Below are 12,237 nucleotides of genomic sequence, written 5' to 3'. Positions count from 1 at the left end.
TATCAGCATTGTGTCGTTATCAGCATTGTGTCGTTATCAGCATTGTGGCGTTATCAGCATTGTGGCGTTATCAGCATTGTGTCGTCATCAGCATTGTGTCGTTATCAGCAGTGTGTCCCACACTCGGGCAGTTTGGAACCCATGGCACACACCAAGTCTATAATATTCCAAACCGCAGGGTATAGGGTCACTCCTAAACCTGTCCTCACTGATCAGGGTGTAGGGTCACTCCTAAACCTGTCCTCACTGATCAGGGTGTAGGGTCATTCCTAAACCTGTCCTCACTGATCAGGGTGTAGGGTCATTCCTAAACCTGTCCTCACTGATCAGGGTGTAGGGTCACTCCTAAACCTGTCCTCACTGATCAGGGTGTAGGGTCATTCCTAAACCTGTCCTCACTGATCAGGGTGTAGGGTCACTCCTAAACCTGTCCTCACTGATCAGGGTGTAGGGTCATTCCTAAACCTGTCCTCACTGATCAGGGTGTAGGGTCACTCCTAAACCTGTCCTCACTGATCAGGGTGTAGGGTCATTCCTAAACCTGTCCTCACTGATCAGGGTGTAGGGTCACTCCTAAACCTGTCCTCACTGATCAGGGTGTAGGGTCATTCCTAAACCTGTCCTCACTGATCAGGGTGTAGGGTCACTCCTAAACCTGTCCTCACTGATCAGGGTGTAGGGTCACTCCTAAACCTGTCCTCACTGATCAGGGTGTAGGGTCACTCCTAAACCTGTCCTCACTGATCAGGGTGTAGGGTCACTCCTAAACCTGTCCTCACTGATCAGGGTGTAGGGTCATTCCTAAACCTGTCCTCACTGATCAGGGTGTAGGGTCACTCCTAAACCTGTCCTCACTGATCAGGGTGTAGGGTCACTCCTAAACCTGTCCTCACTGATCAGGGTGTAGGGTCATTCCTAAACCTGTCCTCACTGATCAGGGTGTAGGGTCACTCCTAAACCTGTCCTCACTGATCAGGGTGTAGGGTCACTCCTAAACCTGTCCTCACTGATCAGGGTGTAGGGTCACTCCTAAACCTGTCCTCACTGATCAGGGTGTAGGGTCACTCCTAAACCTGTCCTCACTGATCAGGGTGTAGGGTCACTCCTAAACCTGTCCTCACTGATCAGGGTGTAGGGTCACTCCTAAACCTGTCCTCACTGATCAGGGTGTAGGGTCACTCCTAAACCTGTCCTCACTGATCAGGGTGTAGGGTCACTCCTAAACCTGTCCTCACTGATCAGGGTGTAGGGTCACTCCTAAACCTGTCCTCACTGATCAGGGTGTAGGGTCACTCCTAAACCTGTCCTCACTGATCAGGGTGTAGGGTCACTCCTAAACCTGTCCTCACTGATCAGGGTGTAGGGTCACTCCTAAACCTGTCCTCACTGATCAGGGTGTAGGGTCATTCCTAAACCTGTCCTCACTGATCAGGGTGTAGGGTCATTCCTAAACCTGTCCTCACTGATCAGGGTGTAGGGTCACTCCTAAACCTGTCCTCACTGATCAGGGTGTAGGGTCACTCCTAAACCTGTCCTCACTGATCAGGGTGTAGGGTCATTCCTAAACCTGTCCTCACTGATCAGGGTGTAGGGTCATTCCTAAACCTGTCCTCACTGATCAGGGTGTAGGGTCATTCCTAAACCTGTCCTCACTGATTAGGGTATAGGGTCATTCCTAAACCTGTCCTCACTGATCAGGGTGTAGGGTCATTCCTAAACCTGTCCTCACTGATCAGGGTGTAGGGTCACTCCTAAACCTGTCCTCACTGATCAGGGTGTAGGGTCACTCCTAAACCTGTCCTCACTGATCAGGGTGTAGGGTCACTCCTAAACCTGTCCTCACTGATCAGGGTGTAGGGTCACTCCTAAACCTGTCCTCACTGATCAGGGTGTAGGGTCACTCCTAAACCTGTCCTCACTGATCAGGGTGTAGGGTCACTCCTAAACCTGTCCTCACTGATCAGGGTGTAGGGTCACTCCTAAACCTGTCCTCACTGATCAGGGTGTAGGGTCACTCCTAAACCTGTCCTCACTGATCAGGGTGTAGGGTCACTCCTAAACCTGTCCTCACTGATCAGGGTGTAGGGTCATTCCTAAACCTGTCCTCACTGATCAGGGTGTAGGGTCATTCCTAAACCTGTCCTCACTGATCAGGGTGTAGGGTCATTCCTAAACCTGTCCTCACTGATCAGGGTGTAGGGTCACTCCTAAACCTGTCCTCACTGATCAGGGTGTAGGGTCACTCCTAAACCTGTCCTCACTGATCAGGGTGTAGGGTCACTCCTAAACCTGTCCTCACTGATCAGGGTGTAGGGTCACTCCTAAACCTGTCCTCACTGATCAGGGTGTAGGGTCACTCCTAAACCTGTCCTCACTGATCAGGGTGTAGGGTCACTCCTAAACCTGTCCTCACTGATCAGGGTGTAGGGTCACTCCTAAACCTGTCCTCACTGATCAGGGTGTAGGGTCACTCCTAAACCTGTCCTCACTGATCAGGGTGTAGGGTCACTCCTAAACCTGTCCTCACTGATCAGGGTGTAGGGTCACTCCTAAACCTGTCCTCACTGATCAGGGTGTAGGGTCACTCCTAAACCTGTCCTCACTGATCAGGGTGTAGGGTCACTCCTAAACCTGTCCTCACTGATCAGGGTGTAGGGTCATTCCTAAACCTGTCCTCACTGATCAGGGTGTAGGGTCATTCCTAAACCTGTCCTCACTGATCAGGGTGTAGGGTCACTCCTAAACCTGTCCTCACTGATCAGGGTGTAGGGTCACTCCTAAACCTGTCCTCACTGATCAGGGTGTAGGGTCACTCCTAAACCTGTCCTCACTGATCAGGGTGTAGGGTCACTCCTAAACCTGTCCTCACTGATCAGGGTGTAGGGTCATTCCTAAACCTGTCCTCACTGATCAGGGTGTAGGGTCATTCCTAAACCTGTCCTCACTGATCAGGGTGTAGGGTCATTCCTAAACCTGTCCTCACTGATCAGGGTGTAGGGTCATTCCTAAACCTGTCCTCACTGATCAGGGTGTAGGGTCATTCCTAAACCTGTCCTCACTGATTAGGGTATAGGGTCATTCCTAAACCTGTCCTCACTGATCAGGGTATAGGGGCATTCCTAAACCTGTCCTCACTGATCAGGGTATAGGGGCTTACGTAGATAGGTGGGATGACCGGTTGTGTTCTTCTATCTCTTACAATATGTAACCCAAATGTTTTTTTCCACATAAAATCTTTGTAGAAGTTGCAATTCTTAATAAAGAGTAAAACAACAGTTTTGATTTTTGCCCCATCTACAGCATCTTCTTTATTCCGTACAATTGTGTTTGTGTTCCAGGATGGAGTCCTCCTGCCTGGAGTTAGCACTTGAGGGGGAACGACTGTGCAAGGCTGGAGATTTTAAAGCCGGAGCCACTTTCTTTGAGGCTGCTGTCCAGGTTGGGACGGAGGATCTGAAGACTCTTAGCGCCATCTACAGTCAGCTGGGCAATGCCTACTTCTACCTGAAGGAATATGCCAAGGCCCTGGAGTATCACAAGCATGACCTGACACTGGCCAGGTGAGAGCATAGGTGGAAGAACAGACATCAGAGTCTAATTCTCACCAGATAAGTAACATTCATTTCCTGCCCTCTGTTGTGAACTCGCGGGTACGTTCTCTCGTGTTACCACCATTCATAACCACAATATTACATTATCCTAAAATCGGAAAAAGGATTAGAAAGGATGTCTGGTCCCCTTTAATGAGATCAGGGAAATGTTGGAATCCATGGTGGTCTTTCCCACAACAAGTGGGGTTCTGTATATATCCATCAATCAGTACTAACAGGAGATTTAGACTAAATAGAACTGTAGGATCTCCATTAATCTATACTATATGTAAATAAAGATATCGAGAGTCACACACAGCAGTTTTAAATCACTTTATTTCACTTATCACAGACACATTTCGCTGCTTTTAATGATAGATATATTATTTTAATCTTACAATGAATAAAAGCTTATATTTTAAATGTATATTTTTTCTGTTCTTCTTTCTTGGCTTGATGTAAATGGTGGCTGGCTGGTAGCACTTCCATATCATTTAATTCAGGAAATCATTCAAGGTACCTATGAAATAATATCAATAACCAACTGATTAACACTATATTAAAGAACATCACAGTCCCCTCCATAATGTACTAGTGCAGCAGTACTTTCTATATAACTGTTAGTATTTGAGTAAGGTCCTTCCCTACCCTCCCCCTTTCTTTTTCTAGCCCTCCGTCTCCTTAATATATAACTCACACACTGATCACAATATCTCTGTGATATTTATTCATTGTTTTAGAGAATTTTTTTTTGTTATTATTGAAAACTGTTGTGTTGTCCAATTGTATCACTTGTACATGTTGTTATTTCAAGATAAAATGTTTAATAAAATATGATTGCAGTGTTTGGACACTGTGTCCTTACTGATTGCCAATGGAAACTAAACACACTTTTGCTTCATTTCATGCACGTTATTAACCTTTAAACCTCTGGTAAATTTGTTGCAGGCTCATTAGTAATGTACAGAATCCCTTAATATAAAACCTACTGCTTGGCGGTTCTCAGCCATCGTGTAGTCCATGAGATTTCTCCTTGTGTATCATTTATCACCAAACCATTGATATTACATTGATTCACTAGATTTTACCATTAGTGTTACATGCAGTACCATGGCTAAGCACATTGTTTGCCATTGTATACAAGTAAATATATGAGGTTGCAATATGAGCTGTAGTTTATACTGAATGACAGGTGCTGGTGATAATAAATAATGATAAACAATTTGAATAATGAAAACAATTTTAATGTGCTCTAAGCGGAGCCGTCAGCGTCTTGCTGAATAACTAGGGTACCGCAAGTTACTGACAGCCGTGTGCTGAGCAGTCTGGGGCTGTGTGTCACTATAGAGGGGCTCTCCATACTCGTGGTCTCCCTGTTATAGTGGCCTGTCCCTGCAGCTCAGTGAGTATATGAGATAGGGGCATGCTGCCCATACATTGTAATGTCTGCTGTCTGAGCAGTCTGGGGCTGTGTGTCACTATAGAGGGGCTCTCCATACTCGTGGTCTCCCTGTTATAGTGGCCTGTCCCTGCAGCTCAGTGAGTATATGAGATAGGAGCATGCTGCCCATACATTGTAATGTCTGCTGTCTGAGCAGTCTGGGGCTGTGTGTCACTATAGAGGGGCTCTCCATACTAGTGGTCTCCCTGTTATAGTGGCCTGTCCCTGCAGCTCAGTGAGTATATGAGATAGGAGCATGCTGCCCATACATTGTAATGTCTGCTGTCTGAGCAGTCTGGGGCTGTGTGTCACTATAGAGGGGCTCTCCATACTCGTGGTCTCCCTGTTATAGTGGCCTGTCCCTGCAGCTCAGTGAGTATATGAGATAGGAGCATGCTGCCCATACATTGTAATGTCTGCTGTCTGAGCAGTCTGGGGCTGTGTGTCACTATAGAGGGGCTCTCCATACTCGTGGTCTCCCTGTTATAGTGGCCTGTCCCTGCAGCTCAGTGAGTATATGAGATAGGGGCATGCTGCCCATACATTGTATTGTCTGCTGTCTGAGCAGTCTGGGGCTGTGTGTCACTATAGATGGGGGCTCTCCATACTCGTGGTCTCCCTGTTATAGTGGCCTGTCCCTGCAGCTCAGTGAGTATATGAGATAGGGGCATGCTGCCCATACATTGTAATGTCTGCTGTCTGAGCAGTCTGGGGCTGTGTGTCACTATAGAGGGGCTCTCCATACTCGTGGTCTCCCTGTTATAGTGGCCTGTCCCTGCAGCTCAGTGAGTATATGAGATAGGGGCATGCTGCCCATACATTGTATTGTCTGCTGTCTGAGCAGTCTGGGGCTGTGTGTCACTATAGAGGGGCTCTCCATACTCGTGGTCTCCCTGTTATAGTGGCCTGTCCCTGCAGCTCAGTGAGTATATGAGATAGGAGCATGCTGCCCATACATTGTAATGTCTGCTGTCTGAGCAGTCTGGGGCTGTGTGTCACTATAGAGAGGGGCTCTCCATACTCGTGGTCTCCCTGTTATAGTGGCCTGTCCCTGCAGCTCAGTGAGTATATGAGATAGGGGCATGCTGCCCATACATTGTAATGTCTGCTGTCTGAGCAGTCTGGGGCTGTGTGTCACTATAGAGGGGGGCTCTCCATACTCGTGGTCTCCCTGTTATAGTGGCCTGTCCCTGCAGCTCAGTGAGTATATGAGATAGGAGCATGCTGCCCATACATTGTATTGTCCGCTGTCTGAGCAGTCTGGGGCTGTGTGTCACTATAGAGGGGCTCTCCATACTCGTGGTCTCCCTGTTATAGTGGCCTGTCCCTGCAGCTCAGTGAGTATATGAGATAGGAGCATGCTGCCCATACATTGTAATGTCTGCTGTCTGAGCAGTCTGGGGCTGTGTGTCACTATAGAGGGGCTCTCCATACTCGTGGTCTCCCTGTTATAGTGGCCTGTCCCTGCAGCTCAGTGAGTATATGAGATAGGGGCATGCTGCCCATACATTGTAATGTCTGCTGTCTGAGCAGTCTGGGGCTGTGTGTCACTATAGAGGGGCTCTCCATACTCGTGGTCTCCCTGTTATAGTGGCCTGTCCCTGCAGCTCAGTGAGTATATGAGATAGGGGCATGCTGCCCATACATTGTATTGTCTGCTGTCTGAGCAGTCTGGGGCTGTGTGTCACTATAGATGGGGGCTCTCCATACTCGTGGTCTCCCTGTTATAGTGGCCTGTCCCTGCAGCTCAGTGAGTATATGAGATAGGGGCATGCTGCCCATACATTGTAATGTCTGCTGTCTGAGCAGTCTGGGGCTGTGTGTCACTATAGAGGGGCTCTCCATACTCGTGGTCTCCCTGTTATAGTGGCCTGTCCCTGCAGCTCAGTGAGTATATGAGATAGGGGCATGCTGCCCATACATTGTATTGTCTGCTGTCTGAGCAGTCTGGGGCTGTGTGTCACTATAGAGGGGCTCTCCATACTCGTGGTCTCCCTGTTATAGTGGCCTGTCCCTGCAGCTCAGTGAGTATATGAGATAGGGGCATGCTGCCCATACATTGTAATGTCTGCTGTCTGAGCAGTCTGGGGCTGTGTGTCACTATAGATGGGCTCTCCATACTCGTGGTCTCCCTGTTATAGTGGCCTGTCCCTGCAGCTCAGTGAGTATATGAGATAGGAGCATGCTGCCCATACATTGTATTGTCTGCTGTCTGAGCAGTCTGGGGCTGTGTGTCACTATAGATGGGGGCTCTCCATACTCGTGGTCTCCCTGTTATAGTGGCCTGTCCCTGCAGCTCAGTGAGTATATGAGATAGGGGCATGCTGCCCATACATTGTAATGTCTGCTGTCTGAGCAGTCTGGGGCTGTGTGTCACTATAGAGGGGGGCTCTCCATACTCGTGGTCTCCCTGTTATAGTGGCCTGTCCCTGCAGCTCAGTGAGTATATGAGATAGGAGCATGCTGCCCATACATTGTAATGTCTGCTGTCTGAGCAGTCTGGGGCTGTGTGTCACTATAGAGGGGCTCTCCATACTCGTGGTCTCCCTGTTATAGTGGCCTGTCCCTGCAGCTCAGTGAGTATATGAGATAGGGGCATGCTGCCCATACATTGTAATGTCTGCTGTCTGAGCAGTCTGGGGCTGTGTGTCACTATAGAGGGGGGCTCTCCATACTCGTGGTCTCCCTGTTATAGTGGCCTGTCCCTGCAGCTCAGTGAGTATATGAGATAGGGGCATGCTGCCCATACATTGTAATGTCTGCTGTCTGAGCAGTCTGGGGCTGTGTGTCACTATAGATGGGCTCTCCATACTCGTGGTCTCCATGTTATAGTGGCCTGTCCCTGCAGCTCAGTGAGTATATGAGATAGGAGCATGCTGCCCATACATTGTATTGTCTGCTGTCTGAGCAGTCTGGGGCTGTGTGTCACTATAGAGGGGCTCTCCATACTCGTGGTCTCCCTGTTATAGTGGCCTGTCCCTGCAGCTCAGTGAGTATATGAGATAGGGGCATGCTGCCCATACATTGTATTGTCTGCTGTCTGAGCAGTCTGGGGCTGTGTGTCACTATAGAGGGGCTCTCCATACTCGTGGTCTCCCTGTTATAGTGGCCTGTCCCTGCAGCTCAGTGAGTATATGAGATAGGGGCATGCTGCCCATACATTGTAATGTCTGCTGTCTGAGCAGTCTGGGGCTGTGTGTCACTATAGAGGGGCTCTCCATACTCGTGGTCTCCCTGTTATAGTGGCCTGTCCCTGCAGCTCAGTGAGTATATGAGATAGGAGCATGCTGCCCATACATTGTAATGTCTGCTGTCTGAGCAGTCTGGGGCTGTGTGTCACTATAGAGGGGCTCTCCATACTCGTGGTCTCCCTGTTATAGTGGCCTGTCCCTGCAGCTCAGTGAGTATATGAGATAGGGGCATGCTGCCCATACATTGTAATGTCTGCTGTCTGAGCAGTCTGGGGCTGTGTGTCACTATAGAGGGGCTCTCCATACTCGTGGTCTCCCTGTTATAGTGGCCTGTCCCTGCAGCTCAGTGAGTATATGAGATAGGGGCATGCTGCCCATACATTGTATTGTCTGCTGTCTGAGCGGTCTGGGGCTGTGTGTCACTATAGATGGGGGCTCTCCATACTCGTGGTCTCCCTGTTATAGTGGCCTGTCCCTGCAGCTCAGTGAGTATATGAGATAGGGGCATGCTGCCCATACATTGTAATGTCTGCTGTCTGAGCAGTCTGGGGCTGTGTGTCACTATAGAGGGGCTCTCCATACTCGTGGTCTCCCTGTTATAGTGGCCTGTCCCTGCAGCTCAGTGAGTATATGAGATAGGAGCATGCTGCCCATACATTGTAATGTCTGCTGTCTGAGCAGTCTGGGGCTGTGTGTCACTATAGAGGGGCTCTCCATACTCGTGGTCTCCCTGTTATAGTGGCCTGTCCCTGCAGCTCAGTGAGTATATGAGATAGGGGCATGCTGCCCATACATTGTAATGTCTCCTGTCTGAGCAGTCTGGGGCTGTGTGTCACTATAGAGGGGGGCTCTCCATACTCGTGGTCTCCCTGTTATAGTGGCCTGTCCCTGCAGCTCAGTGAGTATATGAGATAGGAGCATGCTGCCCATACATTGTAATGTCTGCTGTCTGAGCAGTCTGGGGCTGTGTGTCACTATAGATGGGGGCTCTCCATACTCGTGGTCTCCCTGTTATAGTGGCCTGTCCCTGCAGCTCAGTGAGTATATGAGATAGGGGCATGCTGCCCATACATTGTAATGTCTGCTGTCTGAGCAGTCTGGGGCTGTGTGTCACTATAGATGGGCTCTCCATACTCGTGGTCTCCATGTTATAGTGGCCTGTCCCTGCAGCTCAGTGAGTATATGAGATAGGGGCATGCTGCCCATACATTGTAATGTCTGCTGTCTGAGCAGTCTGGGGCTGTGTGTCACTATAGATGGGGGCTCTCCATACTCGTGGTCTCCCTGTTATAGTGGCCTGTCCCTGCAGCTCAGTGAGTATATGAGTTAGGAGCATGCTGCCCATACATTGTATTGTCTGCTGTCTGAGCAGTCTGGGGCTGTGTGTCACTATAGAGGGGGGCTCTCCATACTCGTGGTCTCCCTGTTATAGTGGCCTGTCCATGCAGCTCAGTGAGTATATTAGATAGGGGCATGCTGCCCATACATTGTAATGTCTGCTGTCTGAGCAGTCTGGGGCTGTGTGTCACTATAGATGGGGGCTCTCCATACTCGTGGTCTCCCTGTTATAGTGGCCTGTCCCTGCAGCTCAGTGAGTATATGAGATAGGGGCATGCTGCCCATACATTGTATTGTCTGCTGTCTGAGCAGTCTGGGGCTGTGTGTCACTATAGAGGGGGGCTCTCCATACTCGTGGTCTCCCTGTTATAGTGGCCTGTCCCTGCAGCTCAGTGAGTATATGAGATAGGAGCATGCTGCCCATACATTGTAATGTCCGCTGTCTGAGCAGTCTGGGGCTGTGTGTCACTATAGAGGGGCTCTCCATACTCGTGGTCTCCCTGTTATAGTGGCCTGTCCCTGCAGCTCAGTGAGTATATGAGATAGGGGCATGCTGCCCATACATTGTATTGTCTGCTGTCTGAGCAGTCTGGGGCTGTGTGTCACTATAGAGGGGCTCTCCATACTCGTGGTCTCCCTGTTATAGTGGCCTGTCCCTGCAGCTCAGTGAGTATATGAGATAGGAGCATGCTGCCCATACATTGTAATGTCTGCTGTCTGAGCAGTCTGGGGCTGTGTGTCACTATAGATGGGGGCTCTCCATACTCGTGGTCTCCCTGTTATAGTGGCCTGTCCCTGCAGCTCAGTGAGTATATGAGATAGGGGCATGCTGCCCATACATTGTATTGTCTGCTGTCTGAGCAGTCTGGGGCTGTGTGTCACTATAGAGGGGGGCTCTCCATACTCGTGGTCTCCCTGTTATAGTGGCCTGTCCCTGCAGCTCAGTGAGTATATTAGATAGGGGCATGCTGCCCATACATTGTAATGTCTGCTGTCTGAGCAGCCTGGGGCTGTGTGTCACTATAGAGGGGGGCTCTCCATACTCGTGGTCTCCCTGTTATAGTGGCCTGTCCCTGCAGCTCAGTGAGTATATGAGATAGGGGCATGCTGCCCATACATTGTATTGTCTGCTGTCTGAGCAGTCTGGGGCTGTGTGTCACTATAGAGGGGGGCTCTCCATACTCGTGGTCTCCCTGTTATAGTGGCCTGTCCCTGCAGCTCAGTGAGTATATGAGATAGGGGCATGCTGCCCATACATTGTAATGTCTGCTGTCTGAGCAGTCTGGGGCTGTGTGTCACTATAGAGGGGCTCTCCATACTCGTGGTCTCCCTGTTATAGTGGCCTGTCCCTGCAGCTCAGTGAGTATATGAGATAGGAGCATGCTGCCCATACATTGTATTGTCTGCTGTCTGAGCAGTCTGGGGCTGTGTGTCACTATAGATGGGGGCTCTCCATACTCGTGGTCTCCCTGTTATAGTGGCCTGTCCCTGCAGCTCAGTGAGTATATGAGATAGGGGCATGCTGCCCATACATTGTAATGTCTGCTGTCTGAGCAGTCTGGGGCTGTGTGTCACTATAGAGGGGGGCTCTCCATACTCGTGGTCTCCCTGTTATAGTGGCCTGTCCCTGCAGCTCAGTGAGTATATGAGATAGGAGCATGCTGCCCATACATTGTAATGTCTGCTGTCTGAGCAGCCTGGGGCTGTGTGTCACTATAGAGGGGCTCTCCATACTCGTGGTCTCCCTGTTATAGTGGCCTGTCCCTGCAGCTCAGTGAGTATATGAGATAGGAGCATGCTGCCCATACATTGTATTGTCTGCTGTCTGAGCAGTCTGGGGCTGTGTGTCACTATGCTCTCCATACTCGTGGTCTCCCTGTTATAGTGGCCTGTCCCTGCAGCTCAGTCAGTATATGAGATAGGGGCATGCTGCCCATACATTGTAATGTCTCCTGTCTGAGCAGTCTGGGGCTGTGTGTCACTATAGAGGGGGGCTCTCCATACTCGTGGTCTCCCTGTTATAGTGGCCTGTCCCTGCAGCTCAGTGAGTATATGAGATAGGGGCATGCTACCCATACATTGTATTGTCTGCTGTCTGAGCAGTCTGGGGCTGTGTGTCACTATAGAGGGGGGCTCTCCATACTCGTGGTCTCCCTGTTATAGTGGCCTGTCCCTGCAGCTCAGTGAGTATATGAGATAGGAGCATGCTGCCCATACATTGTAATGTCTGCTGTCTGAGCAGTCTGGGGCTGTGTGTCACTATAGATGGGGGCTCTCCATACTCGTGGTCTCCCTGTTATAGTGGCCTGTCCCTGTAGCTCAGTGAGTATATGAGATAGGAGCATGCTGCCCATACATTGTAATGTCTGCTGTCTGAGCAGTCTGGGGCTGTGTGTCACTATAGAGGGGCTCTCCATACTCGTGGTCTCCCTGTTATAGTGGCCTGTCCCTGTAGCTCAGTGAGTATATGAGATAGGAGCATGCTGCCCATACATTGTAATGTCTGCTGTCTGAGCAGTCTGGGGCTGTGTGTCACTATAGAGGGGCTCTCCATACTCGTGGTCTCCCTGTTATAGTGGCCTGTCCCTGTAGCTCAGTGAGTATATGAGATAGGAGCATGCTGCCCATACATTGTAATGTCTGCTGTCTGAGCAGTCTGGGGCTGTGTGTCACTATA

At 49.9% G+C, this 12,237-nt stretch overlaps 1 protein-coding gene and 1 long non-coding RNA gene across 4 annotated transcripts in view; one reads left to right on the top strand and one right to left on the bottom strand.

Moving 5' to 3' along the window:
• LOC142101380 (uncharacterized) overlaps positions 1–12,237 on the bottom strand; it is a 535,334-nt gene that overhangs the window by 141,923 nt on the left and 381,174 nt on the right. The window lies entirely within an intron of this gene.
• Positions 1–12,237, top strand: part of GPSM1 (G protein signaling modulator 1) — a 225,195-nt gene that overhangs the window by 58,495 nt on the left and 154,463 nt on the right. For all 3 annotated transcript variants that reach the window (XM_075185837.1, XM_075185836.1, XM_075185834.1), the window contains exon 2: positions 3,339–3,560. In XM_075185837.1, coding sequence (XP_075041938.1) covers positions 3,339–3,560 — 222 coding nt within the window. The remainder of the gene's footprint in view (positions 1–3,338; positions 3,561–12,237) is intronic.

The sequence above is a fragment of the Mixophyes fleayi genome, chromosome 9, assembly GCF_038048845.1.
Source record: "Mixophyes fleayi isolate aMixFle1 chromosome 9, aMixFle1.hap1, whole genome shotgun sequence".
Classification (NCBI taxonomy): domain Eukaryota; kingdom Metazoa; phylum Chordata; class Amphibia; order Anura; family Limnodynastidae; genus Mixophyes; species Mixophyes fleayi.
The sequence above is the reverse complement of the archived record's forward strand: the minus strand, read 5'-3'. Positions and strand labels throughout refer to the sequence as shown.